General features: G+C 32.3%; 2 protein-coding genes and 1 long non-coding RNA gene across 3 annotated transcripts in view; 1 reads left to right on the top strand and 2 right to left on the bottom strand.

The window, feature by feature from the left end:
- Window positions 1-2,393: 2,393 nt before the first annotated feature.
- Window positions 2,394-2,937, top strand: LOC143189893 (uncharacterized). The gene is made up of 3 exons (XR_013004101.1): window positions 2,394-2,531; window positions 2,591-2,694; window positions 2,804-2,937. It is a non-coding gene; the product is annotated as an uncharacterized LOC143189893 (long non-coding RNA).
- Window positions 2,938-3,744: 807 nt separating this feature from the next.
- LOC143189890 (UDP-glycosyltransferase UGT5) lies at window positions 3,745-14,137 on the bottom strand. Its single transcript, XM_076393878.1, has 4 exons — window positions 13,802-14,137; window positions 9,939-10,745; window positions 4,132-4,351; window positions 3,745-4,069 (listed from the first exon to the last, which is right to left on the bottom strand). Exons 1-4 carry the CDS (start codon window positions 14,040-14,042, stop codon window positions 3,796-3,798), a joined length of 1,542 nt encoding a protein of 513 aa, XP_076249993.1. The 5' UTR covers window positions 14,043-14,137; the 3' UTR covers window positions 3,745-3,795.
- A 1,087-nt stretch (window positions 14,138-15,224) lies between these two features.
- The window catches only part of LOC143189889 (UDP-glycosyltransferase UGT5), a 31,615-nt gene continuing 24,834 nt past the window's right edge, over window positions 15,225-22,005 (bottom strand). Inside the window, exons 3-4 of the mRNA XM_076393877.1 lie at window positions 19,181-19,400; window positions 15,225-15,608 (exon numbers count right to left, since the gene is read on the bottom strand). Coding sequence (XP_076249992.1) covers window positions 15,326-15,608; window positions 19,181-19,400 — 503 coding nt within the window. The 3' untranslated portion in view covers window positions 15,225-15,325. The remainder of the gene's footprint in view (window positions 15,609-19,180; window positions 19,401-22,005) is intronic.

Here is a 22,005-nt window from a genome sequence, read left to right as displayed (position 1 = left end):
AATATCGAACAGGTTTCAAACGTCATAAAAGTAAACAAATTTTTTATAAATAGAATCATATTAATTGTCATCTAATTAAATGAACTGTGTCATTTTGAGATGATTCTATTATTTTAATCCAAGTTGGCGTTCTTTGAAGTGGTGGCATTTTAATTTATTGTTGCAACATATTATTTTTAGAAATTAATACTTGTGAGATGATTCATTAGTTTTAAATATTCCTCTTTGTTTTATTAAAGACTATATCAAATAAAAATGTTTTAAATTACTTTAAAAATGATATGCTGGCTTTTTAGATATTTGTTTATAATAAGAACAATTATTTTACTATTGTTTGTTAAAAAATGTGATATGTATGTCAATTATATCTCTTGGGTACTTCATATTAAAAAGATAATAATAATTATACAAAAACATAACCTGACACCTTCGCCAAAATATTATAAACTATTTTGGGGTAAGCAATAATGGTATTTTACTTGAACTTCAGGTTTTATTCTCTAATTACTTCAATCTCTTACTCTTCAACTTCAGTACTGCTATCTAAAAAACTTATGTAAACCTATCACGTCACCAGACACCATATTGATTTCTTAGAATATGTGCCATTAGCTTAGTGTATGTCTTTCTTTTTTTTTCTTTACTTCCTTTGCTGCTAAGGACGTCTTTTGAAAACCTACATTATACTTATGCATAGTGAAAAGAAAATATTGTGAAAACTAATGTGTTTATTTTGAAATCTTTTTTCTCCCTTTGATTGCAGTGGTATTACATCATCAATATGTCCATTATTGATTGATAAAGCTGATTGATCAGAGAATGAGAAAATTAAAAAAAAGTTGAATACAGCAAGCATTCTATATTAATTAACATTATTATATTAATTCATCTTTGTTCTTTCCAGAAACAGCTAATATAATGATATGTTTGACTCTATAAGTTTATATTTTAATACTTAATTTATATTTTGATTGAACCCGTTTCTTAACCATCTATAGTATTGCTTTTGTTATGAAATGGTATTGTTACGCTCTGGTCTGAAATTTTATAGGACAGCTTTGGTTATATTTGTTTTTTTTTTCAATTTTTCTGTGTAATTTTAAGCGTTTTTAAATTGTTTTTTGTAGCCTTTAAAATGGTAACGTCTTAGGACTTCTCGTGTATCTGCTTTACACTGTTGACATACCAACAACAAATGAAACACTACTTGGAACATTTGCTGATGATAAAATTATTATGGAAAACGACATATCTCTGCCTAGTAGAAAAAGTGCACGGTGGCAGTCAACAAAATTTGCAAATAGACGAAAGATCGGAAAACTCAATTTAATACCTCCAAATCTGTTCATGTTAATTTGGCATTACGGTGAAATAATAAAAAATTAATTATATCACTCAATGGACGCCCGATTCCTCAAGCATAGTCAGCTAAATAGCTCGGCATCCATTTTGACGGTAGATTAAATTGGAAACATCATGTTATGCAAAAAGTAGAGAAGATTAGACTCAAAGTCAAGCAACTACACTGGTTAGTCGGAAGAAGCTCTCAACTTGACTTAAACCCAAAGAGATTGTTTTATCAGTCAATAATACGGCTAATTTGGACTTATGGGCTGCAAATATGGGGTTGCAGTAAAACATCAAACCAACTAGTAATCCAGTGAATCCAAAACAAAGGTCTACGATTATTTACCAATGCTTATTGTTACGTAACAAACAAAAAGCAGCATAATGACCTCAGATTGAAATAGATACACAAAGTTATCCAAGTTATCGCCTTAAAATATGAAATAGGGTTGCTAAATCACAGTAATGTGGAAGCAATACAGTTACTGGACAACAAGCAACAAGCGAATTCTAGATAATTTATTGCAATTATTTCATATTCTTTAAATGGGCGTATAAATTAAAAGAACTGGCAACGTCTTGTGCTAGAGTTTTAAAAATAACTGTTGTAGTTATTTAATTGTCGAATGAAGTTATTATAAAGTCATAGAATAAAGAAACTTAGAAGCGCATCTCCTATGTTAAAATTGGTTCTAAGTTACGCTCGGAATCCCCGTGTGAGGGCGCTTACGCATGCGCCGTATGACAGTTAGTTACGTCGGGAAATTTAAATCAATAGAATCACAGAGATATCTTCACTACCCAAAACACGTAATCCGCTGATATTTCTTCTCTCTAATATTTAAAACAAACATTAAAATAAGATAATATAACTATAATGGTTCTGTTGTATTATTTTTTAGAATCAGATAAATTAACAACCTACCTAAATTGAGGTACATTTTATCAAATATGACAACTGCAGTTCGGTCTATACAGTCAAGTGTCTGAACTAACGATCAAAATTAGAGGTTACTACTCCAGCAGAAAAAAGGAACCCTCTTCTAGAAGAAAAGCAGAATATCTTCTATAACAGTTTATATCCTCTGCCACTGCATTTCAATAAGGATAAAGCCATTAGTTTTTCATCCAACCTGAAATGAAAGTGATGGGACAGGTTGAGTAAATGAACATATAAATTTCAAGTTAAAAGCTCCATTCTCTAATAATAAACATACGTTTCTTATTATTTACTTACTTCTAGGTCTTATTGGGGTACAAGAATCTCCTATATCTCTATCAGCTTCAAAAAACTTATGTGATTTAATATTGCCATTGAAGGCATATGTTCTTTGTCTTGTAGTAAAGGTAAATAATCTCAATAAATATTGCTTAATTATTTCAATGCAATAAATCATTATTATTTAACAAAATATTTACTATTTAAATTACTAGTAGGAATTACATCTTATTTTAGCCATGGCTTTCCACATTTTGGTCTATAGTCTTCATCTTTAAAATGATTACAAGCTTTCCTGGACTTACATAAAAACACATACCGAAAAACTTGACGTAAAGGGGATTCCGAAAAGCTTAAACGTGTTCAAGCAGAAACAAGTTCTTTGTTTTGTTTATAGTACATACGATTAGTTTAATAGTTCAAAAGTGTACAAAACTAAAAATAATAGTTTACTAAACTACATGTCTATCATTGACATAATCTATAAGCTCGTCATTTCCTTAATATTCTTAGATTCGTTCTTGTTGATGGTCTATACTGAGAAATAAATAATTATAGTCCGTCGAATAAAACAGCCAATGTACATTTTAAAAATTACTTTTGACTTTTGATTTACAACGACTACTGGTTAACAACTTCTAATTATTATCACTAATATTTTGAAGGATTTTGAAGACATTTGACAACATGTCCCACCAATACCAACTCCAATAATTGATTTTTTTAGGTTGACTCGTTTATATATTTCGATTCATCAGACAGCATTCTATCTCTTTTTAACTGAAATAATTTTTTTTTAAAGTTTAAAAAACGAATTTCAAATGTTTACATACTGCAATTGTATATATTTATATATTTATATAGCAATAGAGAGAAAACTTAATAAGGGCTTTTTGGAGAAAGTAATTTAATTGTTCAAATTAAATCTTACTGTATTTCATATTTCATTAGTGTCTTTAATTTAATATGATCTATAAGGGTTCTGTCTTTTGGTTTAATTTTTTTGAAAACAATTTCCTCACTACTAATGACTTCTTTAACCTTCTTGAAAATATGTCATACATTATCATTCATATTCTTAACAATAATTCTAAAATAATTTAAAAATTTATAATTAATAAAAAGTTGATTTCGCTTACGATTGTCTGAAGTCTAAGGTATAGTTATAAAAATAAGACTACAGTTTTTGGTGATTTTATTTAAAAAAGATTATATCGTTTATTGTTATATCACTGCAGCTTCTTTTGCCGATTAGCTTTTGAATTTTTTCTACTTCTCCTGATTTTAATTAACAAATATATCAAAATCACAAATCCTCCGCCGTATACGAAAATGACATCCAACATCCAATATTGATAGAACGATAACTTGGCTCCAGCTACTCTTAAATGGGGAGCTCCCTTGTATTTCACCACGTATTTGATCCAATAGTCCGCCAATTTGCTGGGTTCCATTGGTCGGTCGTGAATTAGCTGCGAACGCAATTTTGCATTTTTCAAATACCTGAAGAAAGTTAATAATAAATATTTCAACGCTTCGGCATTTTTAGGATTCTAGATACTTACTTAGGATTAGAAAGTAATTCTTCCAGGGCGGAAGACAATTTTTCTTCTGTTATGCTACCGAATGGTAAGCTTTTACCGAAACCTAAAGCCTCAGCCCGACCGGCGTTTAATTTTTGATCGGCGAATATTGGAAAGGCTAGTACTGGTACTCCCATGGATACCGTTTCTGTTGTACTCAGAAGTCCGCCGTGAGTGATAAATAGTTTACAGTTGGGGTGCGCTAAAATATTTTGAGGTTATTTTGAGGAGTTGTCCATTATGATAACACTGTATGATACATTTCTTCTTGTTGTATAATATTAAATAAAAGTATTTTTTTTGTCAAACTGTACCTGCTGAAACCAAAAGCTTAAACGGATTTTTTGTAACACATATGATAAATTATGGTACTATAAATAAATAATAAGTATATTTATTAAGTTTATAAAAGAATAATAATATATATTTATAAATAGACAGTGAATCAAATTCAAAAAATCAAGTTTTAGGTGGTTAATACCAAAAATGAAAATATATTCCAAAAGAAAATGACAAAATATTAACTTTTCCTCTGGTGAACAGTAGAATCCTTTTTCATTACAAACCGGCAGTAAACTGCTAATATTTTAGCATTCTATTTTATTTGATAAAGCTCTTCCATCTGTTAAATATTTTGGTGAAAGCGTTCACTTTATTTGTCACTCACCATTCCAAGATTAGGAGGGAAAATCGAAATGAGAAGGCAAGAAATTACAAGAACCCCATTATTTTAAATTTTTGTAACAAGTCATTCACTAAGTACTCGATATCTTCGGCTTAAAGATTGCCTACAAATCCATTCCTTAGGCCTAAACAAAATTTTTCATTAAACCAAGTTTTATATGTAAAGGTGACAGAATCACATATTCCTATGGAATAAGTGGTTCATATTTAACGTATGATTTACCACAAACATTGTCATTTCTTATTTAGCCAATCTTAACTTCATTGTGATATTTCGCGTCTCTACTGACCAATAAGGAGAAAAAACAACAATATTTCGTGAAACCTTCCTGTAGTACAGCCAATATAACAACTTTTAAATTAGCACAAACTTTCCATTTGTATTATTTGTATTTGATTAAGTCCAAAATTACTTTCGTGTTTTCATATGTCTCTTTTAAAATCACTAAATATTCAATAGGTTTGGAAGGATATAGGCTACCATTGTGGAATAATACAGCCTTAAGCGTACATAGTAGTGTTGGGAACTATCGACTGAAATCGACAATCGACTGTTTCAGTCGCTATTTTCCGACCGACTGATTTTGTTACTATTTGCTATCGATTATAGAGCTTGTCGTATGCTTTGGTTAGATCCAGGAGGACTGCTCCAAGCTTTTTACGTTGGTCAAGAGCGTAATGGATGTGTGCGAGGAGACGGGTGGCCTGATGGAATTTAAACTGAGTCTTATGGTACCGAAATAAAGACCGAAAACATCTGCATGTTATTTTAATTTAAAATTTTAACCGCGTTTATTTCAAAACTTTATATATGAAATTGGTGATAAGATTATACAGTAGCTGAACAAAAGATTTCTTATTACTACTTATTTTATGAGGAAAATAAAGTCCTCTTGGTCGAATTTTCAGAAAAAGTAAATTAAATAAAAATCAAATTAATAATCAAGGAAAGAAGACAGGTTGACGTTGAATTAGCAATCTTTCCACAGTTACTCGAACCATTTCTTGGTGTAGTTGAGTGGATGTTTGGGCAAGTATCGCAGCTGAAACTGTAAGGCTACAAAAGGTGGATTGAAGGTGCTCAATGAGCACTAGTCACAAACTGTTCCAAATAAAAAATATTCAAGCCAAAGTCGAACTAAAGTTACTGTGAATTAACATAGTCTACTGGAATTTGGGCAGAAGCTTGCAATTCAAGGTGAACGCCCACCAAAAGCGGATTGTAGTATCTCAGTTTTTTAGCTGTAGATTACTGGAATATGGAGTCATCAAAATTTCGAAAACCATTCCGTAGAGGGGTACCACAGAACTTTGGGTAGAAACAGTCCCATTTGAACATGTTCAAGGCAAACTGGCGGATGAAGGTACAATTGATACTCAAAAACAATTTTTATAACAACTGTAAACTATCCAGACGGACTAACGACAATGTAACATACATCTCTACTCTTGAGGAGGAAGGCGTTATGTGAGGATCTGGCCATGTCTTTCAAAACTACCTACTAAATGGTGAGCGTGTAAGACGGTTTGGTCGGCTTTCTAATATACCCTTAGTATCGCTTTGTATCATCGTTCAAACAGTCGCCTCTTCTTTCCGTAAAATAAAAATACCCTTTCACAAAATATTCTTAAAATAAAAATTTAATGTTTGAAAAGTTTTTGATCATGTCAGACATATGATATTGTGATATTTTGAGAGATTCTGTACAAAGTTCACTATATGAACAAAATTGTTATCAATTATTATCAACCACGTTTGTGCTTACATTTTTATTCCATGTTTATCTATATGTTAGAATTTTAAAAGAAATACTTATAAATTGTTTACACAATACTAGACGGTGTTGTCTGATACAAACAGAATAACGCTGGTGATAAATAATGTAAATAAAAGGTAGCCAAAACAATATATAGAATTTAATAAATTTTTTAGAATGATATTTGCAGATAAGATTAAAATCAACACGTGTGTTAATATATTGTATTTTACCAAATGTTGGTTGAAAAAAAATCTTATAGATTGAATATCAAAGAACTTATCAAAGAACAAAAATATTTATCAAACCATGAATTAATATAGTAATTTTTTTAGAATGGTTTCATTTAACGTTGGGAACTATCGACTGTTTAGTAATTGGCTACTTTTTACTATCACCTGTTTCAGTCGCTATTTTTGGTTCGCCTGATTTTACTACTTTTTACCAGTGACTGATTCAGTGGCTATATTCGGTCCGACTGATTTTGATTGATTTTGATTGATCGATTGTTTTTACTTTTAGTTACTATTTTTGGTTCTACTAGTTTCGTTGGACTGATTTTTAACGTTATGGCACTGTCGTCCTAGCGAACCTTGACAAAAATATACCCAATTTATGCTTACATAGATTTATATGTAATATATGATATGTCAGACATATGATAATGTGATATTTCGAGAGACTCTGTACAAAGTTCACTATATAAACAAAATTATTATCAACTATTATCAACCACGTTTGTGCTTATATTTTCATTCCATGTTTATCCGTATGTTACAATCTTAAACGAAATACTTATAAATTATTTACACAATACTAGACGGTGTGGTCTGATACAAAGAAAATAACGCTGGTGATAAACAATGTAGGTAAAAGGTTGCCAAAACAATACATAGAATTTAATTAATTTTTTAAAATGATATTTTGGAGTTTCCTTTTTGGCTATAAATAAACTAATGTTTAGCTACTAACCAGCGATCAGCTTGGTCTCTATCCTTACATTGTAAATATGAGAAATGCTCAGAACCAATTAATGTTAACGAAATGGGAATTTTAATAAAAGGGGTTTGTAAAAATAAGTAGGTATAGTTACGAAGAGGGACCGAAGTAGAAAGGATTTTCCATGCATTAATGGTTTAAATTAAATTTACTTTCATGGTTTTTTATCGTTTTCGTCGAAAATTCCGAGCTTAGGTTAAAAAATATACCTCGAACGTTTAAAGCTTAAATAATCGTAAATTTAGGTAAATTTAAATTAGTCGAAGCTGTAGTAATTACAAAGCCATTTTTGTATATGGTAATATCGAAAAACTATCCAATAATTATTATGAAGTACTTCGAATTTCTGATCTTCAAGTACAATTGCAGATAAGATTAAAATAAACCCGTGTGTTTTTAAAATATATTGTATATTACCAAATATTGGCTGAAAAAAAATCTTATAGATTGTATATCAAAGAACGTATCAAATATTTATCAAAGCATGAATTAATATAGTAATATTTTAGAATGGTTTCATTTAACCTTGGGAACTATCGACTGTTTAGTAATTGACTACTTTTTACTAACATCTGTTTCAGTCGCTATTTTTGGTTCGACTGATTTTACTATTTTTTACTAGTGACTGATTCAGTGGCTATTTTCGGTACGACTGATTTTGATTGATTTTGTTTGATCGACTGTTTCACTCGTGTACTTTTAGTTACTATTTTTGGTTCTACTAGTTTCGTTCGACTGATTTTTAACGTTCTGGCTCTGTCGTCCTAGCAGATCTTGACAAAAATACATCCAATTTATGCTTACATAGATTTATATGTAATATACATAGTTTTATAATTTTTTGGTAGTTTGCTTGTAAATATCAATATGTTGTATATTAATATAGCAGCATTTTGGAACGATATCTTTCAAGATTGTCAATAATAAATACTAAAATACTTTTGACGGTTTTCATGGTAATGATAGGTCAATTGAAAAGTCCCCGGCCTACCATAGTAAAACAAATTTTTTTGGCAAAATTAGTTTTTTTTTATTCAACATAATTCCCCTCAAAGGTGATATACTGGTTATTGCGCCTTCCCAACTTTTCGATACCATTTTTGTAGTACGATTTGTCCTTTGCTTCAAAATAGGTTTCAGTTTCGACGATCAACTCTTCATTCGACGAAAATTTCTTCCCAGCGAGCATTTTTTTGAGATCTGTGAAAAGGAGATCACTGGGGCCAGATCTGGAGATATACGGTGGATGAGGAAGCAATTCGAAGCCCAATTTATGGATTTTTGCCATCGTTTTCACTGACTTGTGACACGGTGCATTGTCTTGGTGAAGCGGTACATTCTTTTTCAATAAATGCGGCCGTTTTTCGGTGATTTCGTCCTTCAAATTGTCCAATAACACTATGTATTAGTCGCTGTTGATGGTCCTTACTTTTTCAAGGTAGTCAATGAAAATTATTCCATGCGCATCCCAAAATACAGACACCATAACCTTGCCAGCCGATTGTTTCCCCAGGCTTTGGAGAGGGTTCATTGTGTGCAGTCCACTCGGATGACTGTTTATTGGACTTCGGAGTGGAATAATGGAGCCATGTTTCATCCGTTATCATATATCGACGCAAAATCTCGGATTTATTACGCTTGATCATCTTCAAATATTGCTTCGAATCATCAACTCGTTGTTATTTTTGGTCAAAAGTGAGCTCGCGCGGCACCTACTTAGCACAGAGCTTTCTCATAATCAAATATTCGTGAATGATATGATATACACGTTGATATCTTTAGAGTGTCTGCTATTTCATTCAATTTTAATTTATAATCATTCAGAATCATTTTGTCGATTTTTAAAATATTTTCGTCGGTAACAACCTTTTTTGGGCGTCCACTGAGTCTTTGGTGCTCATTTCACCACGTCTAAACTTAGTATACCAATCTTTGATAGTTGATTTTCCTGGGGCAGTGTCCGGATATTCGGCACCAAGTTTTTGCTTCAACTGTATTTTTTCCCTTCAAAAAGCAATATTTTATCAACACGCGAAATTCCTTTTTATCAATTTTTTTTCACAATAACAAAAGTTGCTTCACTCAAAATGTTATAATTCACAAGCTAATGACTCGACAGCTCTCAAATTTATACACGCATCTTTTGAGGGTTACTTTTCAATTGACCTGTTATATGATATATCACAAATATAATTATGGCTACATTTGGTGATGATACTGATGTAAAACAAAATGTAAATTAATCAGTAACAAAGTAGAAACACTGTATTCATTTTAAAAAAGCTGTGGAATAACGAAATTACGCTTTCAAATATTGGGCTCAATAGAGAAATAATCGATTTAACTTACCCAAAATATCCTGTTGAGGGAACCATTTAGATATTTTCACATTTTCCGGCTGGTTTTCTAAAATGTCTTCATCCCATTTCCACAAAACCTTCTCCTTTCTCGAACCAAGTACCTTTAGAATGATCTCTTTCGTCTCTTTAGGCATTGCCGATGGTTTTAAATTAGATCCCATACTAAAATATATAACGCCATCTCGTGCATCATCCATAAAGTCCTGCAAGCTTCCTGATAGGTTCTTCGGTGGTTTGACGTGGAAACCTCCGATGTCTACGATATTGGGTACATGCGGTACCGCGTGATTGATGCTCTCATGAGAATTTAACAAGACCAACGATACGTTATATAGTATTTCGTCGAAATTTTGGATATTCGGAAAATATTTCGCGATGTAACTTCGGTATTTCGGATAAACTATGAAGTGTAAATTCAACTGAGCTACTATAGAGTACAAGAAATTGTAGGCTCTTTCGTTAAATGTCATTTCGCCTGTTCCTCCTAGTAACATATCGGGAATATAGCTGGATGGTTCTGGGTTCCCCACTAGAGTGTTAATCCATCGGTTAGATCCAATTGTGTTGAAAAGAATCAATGGTGCTTTAAAATGATAAGCCAGTACACCGAGGGGGTCCGTTAGATATTGCTCCACTATAACAGCATCAAATTCGTCTTGCGACTGTAGGAACGTTTGGATTTCGGTCGAGTTGAAGAACGTGTCTACTACCATATCGATTACGTTGTTGATGATGAGCATTTGTAATATTGGAGACATGTTTTCGAACTTGTACATAAAGTGAGGTCTTTCACGTGCTGCAAATAAATAAAATGTAATATAGAGGGTGTTTTTCTAACTTTGTTTTGTTTTCAACCATATAAATAGTCAGGAACGATATGCTCATTTCTTTTAAAATAATGCTGTGTTTTGAATTTTGTAATAAGTAATCCCTGCAATATTCTATACGTATTTAGTTTGCCCGAAATAAAAGTTATTTCTGCAAAAAAATCTATTTGAAAGAAAAATTGACGTTTGAAATAATGAAGTTATGAATAATGAAAAAATGAATAAATGCGCGCTAACAAGCTTCAAATCTGCGGGTGACGTAGTTATTTTGGTTGCAATGGAGGATAATATATGTATCGATGGTATCAGGGTCCCTAATGTAATTAGACATCGCTGAAAACCCCAAAGAAGTTTGGTATTTTGGGCTCAAGGCAGAAACATATTGGAAGGTGGGAACCAGCCAGTATACTTTGAACATTGGTAATTTATTCCCACCAATAATGTCATTCTAATGTAAATATTTACTATTTTAAGTATCTTTAATTATGTTAAAAGTGTAATTAATGTAATATAGAGGTAAATAACACTGTTGATTACATTTGAGGTTAGGCCTCATCTATTTTCTTTTTTGTGAATATGAGCCAATAATAATTTTGCACTTTTTTTCAATTACCAATTAATATAAAAAAATTATATTCAATATAACGTGATTGGTTTAGTCGTACAAGTGTGCATGAAGTTGATATATTTTTCTGCAAGATTCGAATGCCAACTAGATAGAAGAAAATAGGATTCTAACTGAACACTTACTGTTATTCACTGTTGATTACATATTCTCAAAATACAAAGAAAAATATTAACTAAATTCAAGCCTTCAACAAGGATCAATCAAATATCGTCGTGGTTAGGTTACGAAAGTCAAATATCAAATATCTGGTTTCTTGTAAATCAAATAGTTCGAAGGGATATACTTCACTATTTTAAGGGTATGTTACACATATCTGATTGAACAATTTGAATTTATTAAGGATTTAGTTCGGTACGTATGTTATGGCAAACACAAGTTTCAAACATTTCGAACAATACTTACATACTGCCAATGTATGAACCAAGTGTTGTCACTGTAAGACGAAGTCAAGTAAAGTAAAAGAAACTTATCTAGTTGAAGAATTCAAAAATAGATGTTAAAACAAGTCCAAACACATATTTTGTAAAGTACTTGATGATGTATTGGGCACACATGTATGGCTGCACATGTTTATAACACTGTTAGACTATTAAAGTTCAACTTCAATATTACAATTTGTGTATTTTATTTACCGAAATATTGCAAGATAATTTGATATAGTACAAAGTTGTATGATCAAATTCATGTAATTTCAACCTTTTTGTGTTGGAGTAAATATTACTGTTATGACATTTTACGTTGTTCCTCATTTGTTTTGTTTTTGAAAGGAAAATATAAAACTTGCTAACTTGATTAATGTAGTATAAAATATTCTAATCTCAAAACCCTGAAAATCGTCAAGTCAACAAAAATCTTACAGAACTATTTCACTCGTATCGGTAATAGCCAAGGTATTTGAATAAGAATAATTAGAAATAACTGGACTAATTCAGAACCCAAATAGTACTAGAAAGAATAATAAAAATTATTAACAAAAAAAATGAACCGACTTCAAAAAATAAATAGCCGACTTGGTGGTGCAGTGGTAAAGGCGAAGGAACGGTCCTCCTACTATTGCGATAGCCGCGGGTTCGAATCCTCCTGGGGCATGGTCGTAAATTTATGTTTGTGATTGTTTAAAATTTGTGAATGTTCTAGGCAAGAGTGTAAAATCCGACAAGGAAAATGATCCCAGTCACGACAGTAACCAGGCTGGCTAAGACCGGATGTATTCTGGGATGATTTCTAAAGTTGGCCACTCGCCAGTCGGTAGGCTTAATGCTGAGGACCGTGGTTCGGAGCCCACGTTAAACTTTAGGCCCAGTCCAGATAAACCCATAGTTGGTAAAAGCAGATTTTAAAATATATAAAAAGAATAAATAAGGAACTCACTAAACAGTAAAAATTAATCAAACTCAGAATTTTACGCAATTATTTTATTAAGTATTATAATGGATTGCCCAAGTAAAAGTGCAGCCCGTATGAGGAAAAGTAGTAAAAGAGAAACAATGATTGAAAATTAGAAATGCTTCAGGCCCCGGGGTCCATTACCTAATCTAGGTGATTTGACAAATGTTTCAACCAAACTAGAACAAACAAGTTGCTACCCACGTTGGCAATTGAACCTGCGACCTCCACGTGTAGCTTCACGTTCTAATCGCTACACCACAGAAATAATTGCATGCTATATTTCTACTTCTCGTATGATTTACTTAGTCCTTAAAAAACAAACTCAATGGCTTTTAAATTGAATTACCTCTGAGTTTTCATCACATTAGTTTAGCAATAACATTATACACAAATATTTGATTATTTGAGATAAAAAAATATGTGAAAGTTTTCTGTGCGCGTTGAAAATTTGAGTCTTTCCCTCCATTTCAACACTCCGCCTTCCCCCAAGAGTTCCTGATTTGGTTCCAATAAAAATATAAAAAATAATTTTCAAAATCGATCCATAATTGACGGAGAAATCGGCGAACGTACCTTAGAAAACATACAGTCGAACATAGAACCTCTTCATTTTTGAATGTTAGAAATTGTTACTAGCGGTATACAACACTTTCATTAAAGCGGTTTTATAGTATAGATATTTGAAAAAAATCGAGAAATATATTCTTGATATAAGAATATATAGAGAAGGCTCACATCAAATTTCTTGAGATATCTTGTTAACTGTCTCGGAAAAAGTAGTTTCCACAAAACGCGTTTCCTTAGAAGCCGAATATATATCTCCGATAATAATTTAGATTTTGAAAAATCATTTTGAGGGCATATCTTCAAAGATTAAGCTTTGAAAATATGAAGAAAAAAAATCGATTTTCCACATTCAGCCTCTATACGACATTTTCAAGGACGATAGTCGTTATTCTAAAATAGCTAGTGTTCGCTCAAGGTCCTAATATTTTAACAAATAATTACCTTCTCGTTTTTTAACCAGATCTGTAACAACTATTTGTTTATAATTTTTCGGTGGATTTGATTCGGAATAAGCACCAATCACTGTCACCTCATGTCCAAATTTGGCCAGATCTTTTCCTAATGCGTTACCCAAAATATAATGGCTCTTCGATGGTGTTGCGAACACCAACAACAACTTCAAACCGTACACGCTATTGAGCAGCAGTGTTAAAGGGATCAGAGAAATTAATAACATCCTCATGATGGTGACCAATTACTCCACTCTTTATTGGTAACTTCGAGTATAACTAAAATTTGTTGTAAATATTCATGTATTTATATTAGCGTGGAAACTGGTTAGAATTGATAAATTATGAAAATTGACTTAATACATACTTATCTCATTAAGGAGCGAAACACGATAAAAGATAATAATATATCTTTAGGTTTATGCGATAATTATAAATATAATAGTCATGGGAAACAAGCGCCTTCGCCTTTAAAATGGTGTATTTGTATCAGCGATATCTATTTTTGGATATTTAAATAATTGGGTGGATGCGCCTACATCTGACGTCCTCTGACGATGTATATATGGTTGCATAAGCAGATGTTAAGCAGTTTCCTGTAAATTATAATAAACGCTACGGCGCATGCTCGTACTAATGCCATCCCGGACAGGATGAAGATCCCGCCATCTTGATTCATTCTGTGTTAGGGCTTTGACCGAGATGTTATCGAAATAAATAGAGAGTGACTCAGTTGAATCCATTGTTTTAATTGCCCAAACACCTTCACCAAATCGATTCTACACAATCGGTTCTAACACTATATATAAAATTGTATTAAGTCCTACGGTTTTGACATTTCCTTACAAAAAATAATAAACTAAAAACAAACAGTTTTCATCTTAGTTTTTTATTTAGTAAAAATGCTCTTTCGACATTCATTGTTTATATTATTTGATTTGAATACATTTGCTACCAAAGCCCATCAAATCACTTTTTTTTCGGTCAGACGTTGCAAGAATTGTAAAGAATACACTGTTTCAGCTGAATCTGAATCAGAATGGGTAACCTTGCCGTAACCAGCATATTCTCCAGACATAGCGCCTTCTTATTACCACAGACTCATATCTCCGCAGTATGGCTTGGCGGGCACACTATTTTGATTATTCATTATTTGATAGTTATGATTGAATCTTTGTCAAACCAACGTCGTTTTTTTAAGACGATATCACTATATTACCAGAAATATGGGAAAAGTTGTAGAAAATAATGGAAAATATGCTCGTTATTATATATTGTACCAATTTTTGTCACTAATCGCCTTTTTAAAGTAAAAAAAATGATTAGAGTACATGCAATCACTTAATGTTTTCGCAAAAAGAAAGATTTTAGCCGAAAGAAAGGAACCACAACTTAAATAAAACAAGAATAAAAAATTCTATATGAATTTGTCAGTTTATTGTCACGTGTAAAACATTCTAAACAATATTAAAATGTTATAAAATCAACTTATACTCAGCTAAAGTTAACAAACGGCTTATTGTTTCTTCTTCTTTATATTTGTTCTTTGGTAGTTCTTTGATCGTCTGGATTTGTAGATTTTTACTAATATATAAACAGCCAATAGAAATCCGCCACCAAATACAGCTACGACGTCAAGCATCCAATATTTGTAGAAAGGTAACTTTATTCCTGCTACTCTCAGGTGTGACGCTCCGTTATATTTCACCACGTATCTAATCCAATAGTCGGCCAATTCGATTGGTTTTATGGGACGGTCCTGAATCAATTTTGATCGCAAACGAGCATTTTCTCTGTACCTAAAATATATACATACTTATTAGAAATTACACTATAAAATTATATATATGTACATTTATCAAAAATGTTGTTTATTTAGACTAAACACTACTAATAATATTTCATATGTGGTTGAGTAAATGAAGAAAAAATATATAATTAAAATATTCCACTATACGCGATGTTGCCAGATTGCTTATATATTTCACTTTTTATAAAGATGTACAATAATAGTAGAAAATATTAATATTATCGAAAATCCATGTCACAAATCACAAATACACGAATTTTTCAGAATAATGAGGGCTATATCAGACACGCTATATAAATCATATTCTTTTTTACCCGAAATACAAATAAAATTCATATAATCTGGCAACATTGAAAACTAAAATATCTACTTTTTAAATATTTTGATGGTCAAGCCACATCGTCCAATGCTTAGAGATTATTATAAAATATTATAGCATGGTTGCTATATATATTTCAGGACTTGCATTACTAGGTGTTGTAAGGCTTCATCTAATGCTTCCAATTGAAAGTTTGACCTATATAATTGCTATTTTATATTCCCAATTAAGTAAACTATTTCACTGTACGCGATGTTGCCAATTTGCTTAGATATTTCAATATTGTTGTCATGTTAAAATAAATGATACCTGTTATAATATTTCTTTCGTTTTATCTTTATTTAGAAATATGTAAAATAATGCTAGAAAATAGTAATATTTTCGAAAATCTATAAAATACAAACTTTTGATTCATATTAAGACCACTTTATTTTAACAAAAAATAGTAGCTTTCATAGTAAATAACGCTTAAAATTTGTTATATTACAAAACTAATCACACACACACACACACACCAATTTTTCAAAATAATCAGGGCTGTATCAATTATGCTATATAACCCGTATTCTATATTCCCGGCACATAAATACTATTCATATAAACTGGCAACATTGAAATCTAAAATATAAATAACATTTTGCGATTATTATAATAATATAGAATGGTTGCTATTTATATTTCAAGACTTGGCAATATAAAGTGTTGTTAGGCTTCATCTGATGACTGCACTTGGATGTTTGACTTTTATATCCCTAACATTCTTTGTTGAATTTTTATTGTTAGAGCACGAGCATTGTTTAGAGTGACTTTCGACGTCATCTATTAAGGAGTACATCTATCAACTTACTTCGGCTTTTAGCAATCTAGCCTCATTCGATTTCCACAAATTTCATTCTCCTTGTACAATCGCGGTCAACCAAAAGCTGTATATCACATCTACACAGGTGGCAAATCCTGGTTTTATGCGTATGAGCCCGAAATAAAACAGCAATCCACTGTGTGGGTCTTCTAAGACGAGCCAAATCCGACAAGTTATTCGTGCGCCAAGCACCTCGAAGTCAATGGTCGCTTGTTTCTTCGGAATAACTGAAAATGTGACAACCGGGCCATTACGGTCACGTAGAATGATTCTGAGTGGTACACCTGCCAATAGTTCGAATTGATGGGTCATCCTGCATATAGCCCTGATTTGCCACTAAATATTTTGTTTATTTCCGAATATCAAGGATAAATTGCGTGTTCAACATTTTTCGCGGCCTGAAGAAGCCTCTATATTTGAAAACCAGGTTTTTGAGGTTGTAGAGGTATTCGTTTAGGCGTCTAATGTATTTATGTGTTTGGCTTTTATTTATGTCAAGTTTATTTATGACAAAAAAATACTCGAAAGACATATGCATTAGTACGGAACATTTAAAAAAGTTAATTTCAAAGTTATTGACCATGTTAAGAGTGCCTAAATAATTGCGTGTGCAACAAGGACTATTTGGGATTGTACAAGGCCAGCCAAGAGCCATGAGGAATACGTTAACATTTCAACCACTTGAAAGAAACCCGATGAGGTAAATAAGCAGATATATAAGGTGGAGAAAAAGTCCCGCTACCATTTTGATTGCGCGCAATCTTGGTTATGTGACGTTTAGTTCAGTTTCGCTTTAACCATTGTATTGTGTAGGCGTCCAAATTTTATTATGGATTAATATACGCCACAAGAACGAGCAGACATAGTGTAAATATTTATGGAAAATAATCGTTCCGTTATTGCTACTCAGTGGAAATTGTGTCAATGGTGGCGGGTCTCTTGCCTCACGGTGTATATCGAGAAGCGTATTGAAAATCCTTGAAAATCCATGGGAAAGATGAATCTCACAGTATTTACTAGCGTTGGGAACTACCGACTGACTGTTGGGAAAACGACTGTATATTAATTGACTACTTTTTACTATCGACTGTTTTAGTTGCCATGTTTGGTTCGACTTATTTTACTGGTTTTTACGACTGACTGTTTCAGTCGAGTGTTTTCAATCACTATTTTCGGTCCGACTGATTTTGTCACTATTTACTATCGACTGTTTCAGTCCCTTCAATAATAAAGCAATTGTTTTATTTAAAAAAGCTCTAGCAGTTATTGTGCGAACATTTTTCATTATGTCATGGATTAGTTTTTTTCTATGATTAGGTATATGTTTAATTTTTATTTAGTATTTATGGTTATTGTACATCTTTAGTTTTTAGGTTTTGTTAAAGTTCTATTGTATTGTCTATATTTATTATAGCATATTATTTAAATTAACAATTAACATATTAAAATACCATAAAACATTTGTAGGCTATTATTCCATTTCATAGAAAAATTCCATTCCTTTTTACAGATCCACAGAACATTCAAATATAAAAGTAATTTCACTTCGTTTAAAATGAAATTATTAATTACATGTTAGTATTAATAGTATTCAGTAAGTATTTTTTTCTTTATCTTTTTTAAAGTTAGTACGTGAAGGAATTTGTATATCTCCGTCTCACTTTTACTACCGTTGGAAAATATAAGCACATATAAAATTAACTGCTCCAAGCAATTATCTCCGTCCTTCCCTCTCTCACAATTTATACAGGAAAGGGTTCGTACATCTTCGCCTGACATTACGAATTGAAAAAAACACATTGGAACCTTGCATTTGACTGAAAACAGTAATTACTATTTTCAGTCGCTAGTTTTTTGACTATCGACTGTTTCGGCTGTTTTCAGTCCATAGTTCCCAACTCTAGTATTTACTGACGATAGCTTTATGGGGACAAAGAAATCTCCATTGGATAAGTCTTTCCTTTCCTAGAAATAATTACTAATCAAGTTGTAAGAAGAAGAATTAAGCCTGCCTACTTTCTCAATATAACATACCCACAAGGGTCCTCCCGCAATCCTCTTTCGAGAAGAAAAAGACGCACAACAGCAAAGCTCATGTAAAAGTCTACTGATCGTCATGGAGAAGAGTTTTGCCTTTTCATTATTAGTTTCAAAATATAAATAGCAATTTGAATGTGACCATCCATCCTGTATCAGAACAAATGGCGATAACAGTAATCTGAATTGTTTTTTCCAAAAACGTATTACGACATTCCCTAGGAAACAAAATGTTTTTACATAATTATGGAATCCCCAGGAAGAGTAACCCTTGACTTATAATTACCATAATAAACATTACCACTATTTATTAATACCGTTTTGTATGATATATGTCAATATTTACTTTGGGTTTGAGAGCAGCTCATCTAAAGTTGACGCAAGTTCCTCCTTCGAGATGCTGTAAAATGGTAAGCTTTTTCCAAATCCTAAGGTGACAGCTCTTCCGGCGTTCAATTTTTGGTCCCCAAAAACGGGGAAGGCAAGGATGGGTACTCCCATTGACACTGTCTCGGTTGTACTTAATAAACCTCCATGAGTTATGAACAGTTTACAATTAGGATGTGCTGAAATGAAGAGAAAAAAATATATAGAAAGATTCGTGGAGAATCATCTGGTATGACACTAACATATAACAGTGAAACTAAAAATCTGATGCCATTGTGATATAAAATAGTTCATTAATATTTTGATTTTTCTCTTAGAATTTTAATAATTTATATCAAGGTGTTTGAAACTCATATTATTCAGAGTCTTATTACAGTAATTCTCTCATATTATATAGAGTATTTTACCTTACTTCTACATATTCAATCAAGATCACCTTGATGTTAGCCCTATTCGAGATTTATGATTGTATACAAACAGTGAGTATTTTTTTCCATATAAATATTATTTAGCACAATTATTTCAAAGCAAATGGTTACTTTCTTTCTTGGAGGTCTCCTCAGAAAACTTAGAGATCTGCAACTCTTTGAGGAGTTAAATGTAAATATAATAAAGCAACTCTAACCTATATGCTATTATGACTATATAATTAACTGTAGTTAAAGTCCTTTGGAAATCTATACATAAGATGTACTACAATGTTAAAATATATTATATCTGATATCGTTATTTTCATTTCATTTACATTGGTATTTTGTTATGTCAGAATCAAAATAAAACAAAAACTTAAATTTGTTTCATTTAATTTAATTTCATTAAATTAGTTTCATTATAAGTTGTGATGACGTGCATCGGCTGTTTTATTGGAAGGACTACAGGTGATCTTTGGATTACATTTTTGTTATTTTCTTAGAATTTTAATAATCTGCCCAGCAGACCAGTATTCCAGTAGACTGTTATTTATATAAGTTATGAATCGGGTAAGTATTGACTCGTAATATAGTTTTTCTATGAAAAACCGGTTATTTTAATTTAAAGTCTCATTGTAAAAGATCGCTACAATGTATTTTTTAAAGATATTGTTCTCTCTCGACATAATTAAGTATCTTTTGAAGTCATCCTCAAATCGGCCCATTTTTGGCATCTCTGTACGAAGTGAGGGGCGACTCAGGCAGGTCGCGCTTCATATGTTGGAACATGTAGTAATCAGAAAGAGCAAGGTTTGAAAAATATGACTGTTGGAGCAGCAGTTCCAATTATAATATTTTTAGGTATATTTTCACCGGTTTTTCAAGATGTGGCCGAGCGTTGTCATACTGAAGAATAAACTTGTTGTGCCTTTACTCGTCCTCCGATTATTTTACGCATAGTGCTCGGCACAAAAAGCTCAAATCAATTATAGTCGATAGCGACCACCATTGATAGTCGTAATGGATTCACTTTTCATCGCCAGTAACAACAGGATCCAAAATGATAATGAATTTTGCCGTTGAGACAGCATTTCATACATGAACAAACGCCTTCTAATGACACGAGGCAAAATATCCAAGCTTTCAGATCATTATCATGTTCCCCTAGTGATTCGTGATCATTGTCGAGCAACCACTTCGAATATTCGTCTTCAAATGTTCCCTCTGTCTGTCCAGAACGCTCTTCGTCGTCAGTGTCAAAATCACCCCTTTTAAAAGGCCGAAACGAATCTTAAGCTTCACACAGCATTCACCGAACTGCACTCTTGCTCTAATTGAAGTAAAAAAACCTTGACATGAAGTTGGTTACGAATACATACGATGTGATTTAATACACAATAACACCATGTGTCGATAAATTCTTATGACGGATATAGAGTCCGTTTTTTTACGTGTGGTTTTGGATGGTGTCACTCGTGTCGATTATGTTAGAACAAGGTAAAACGATCACCGGCAAGTATAATTCAGATCTTTTGGACAGACTTGTTATTGATCTGAAGTAAAAACGACTGAATTTGGCGAAGAAGAAAGTTTTATTTATTTATATATTTTAGACCCATCAGCCTCCGGAACTATTTAGGGTCTATTTACAGATATACAATATACAACACATTTACAGTAGCAGTTATCAGTTAAAATTTACATTGTTATTGTAAGTATGTTGCAAGATGACAAGTAAAATATGTAAAAGCATACAGATGCTTGAATAACTGAATAACTCATGACAGTGAAAAGGATATAAGATACAAAAAATTAAACGAACATTCATGATATTACATAGATGCACACTATTATATAAGTAGTAGTCCTGTCGGTTAGAAGATTAATTAGCTTTTCCAGGTTCTCCAACCTATAACACCGGTCCATCGTCTCTCCCAGGTTGACCAACCATCTTTGCGAATTATATCTTCGGCATTCACAATTGTGGACTTCTTCCCTTAATGAGAAACTCAGGTTTGCAGTGACCAATTCTGAGACGCAAGAATAAACTTAAGTTGCGCCTGCTGATGTTGGTGGTACTAAGGCCCTGATAATACTCTTTTTTCACCTCCCAAAATTTGTTGTTTTCTATTAGATCCTATCTGAATTGGTCTAGATGTCTAGAGATATGAAGCACCAGAAGAGGAAATGTTCAGTAAGTGATACCTACCTCTTCTTGTCTAAGTAATCTGCTCTATCATTTTCAATGATCCCAGAGTGGGAAGGGAGCCACATAAAGATGATAGTTTTGCCGCTTCTTTCCAATTTAGAGGTTAGTTCGCGGATAAGCACTCCTGGCGGGTGTAGAGGTAGATATGGTTGGAGGCACTTTAAA

Source organism: Rhynchophorus ferrugineus, unplaced genomic scaffold, assembly GCF_030347505.1.
Source record: "Rhynchophorus ferrugineus isolate W39M unplaced genomic scaffold, kcgeb_rfMv2 rfM2, whole genome shotgun sequence".
In the NCBI taxonomy this organism is placed as follows: Eukaryota; Metazoa; Arthropoda; class Insecta; order Coleoptera; family Curculionidae; genus Rhynchophorus; species Rhynchophorus ferrugineus.
Note: the sequence above shows the minus strand (reverse complement) of the source record. Positions and strands in the feature narration are given on the sequence as shown.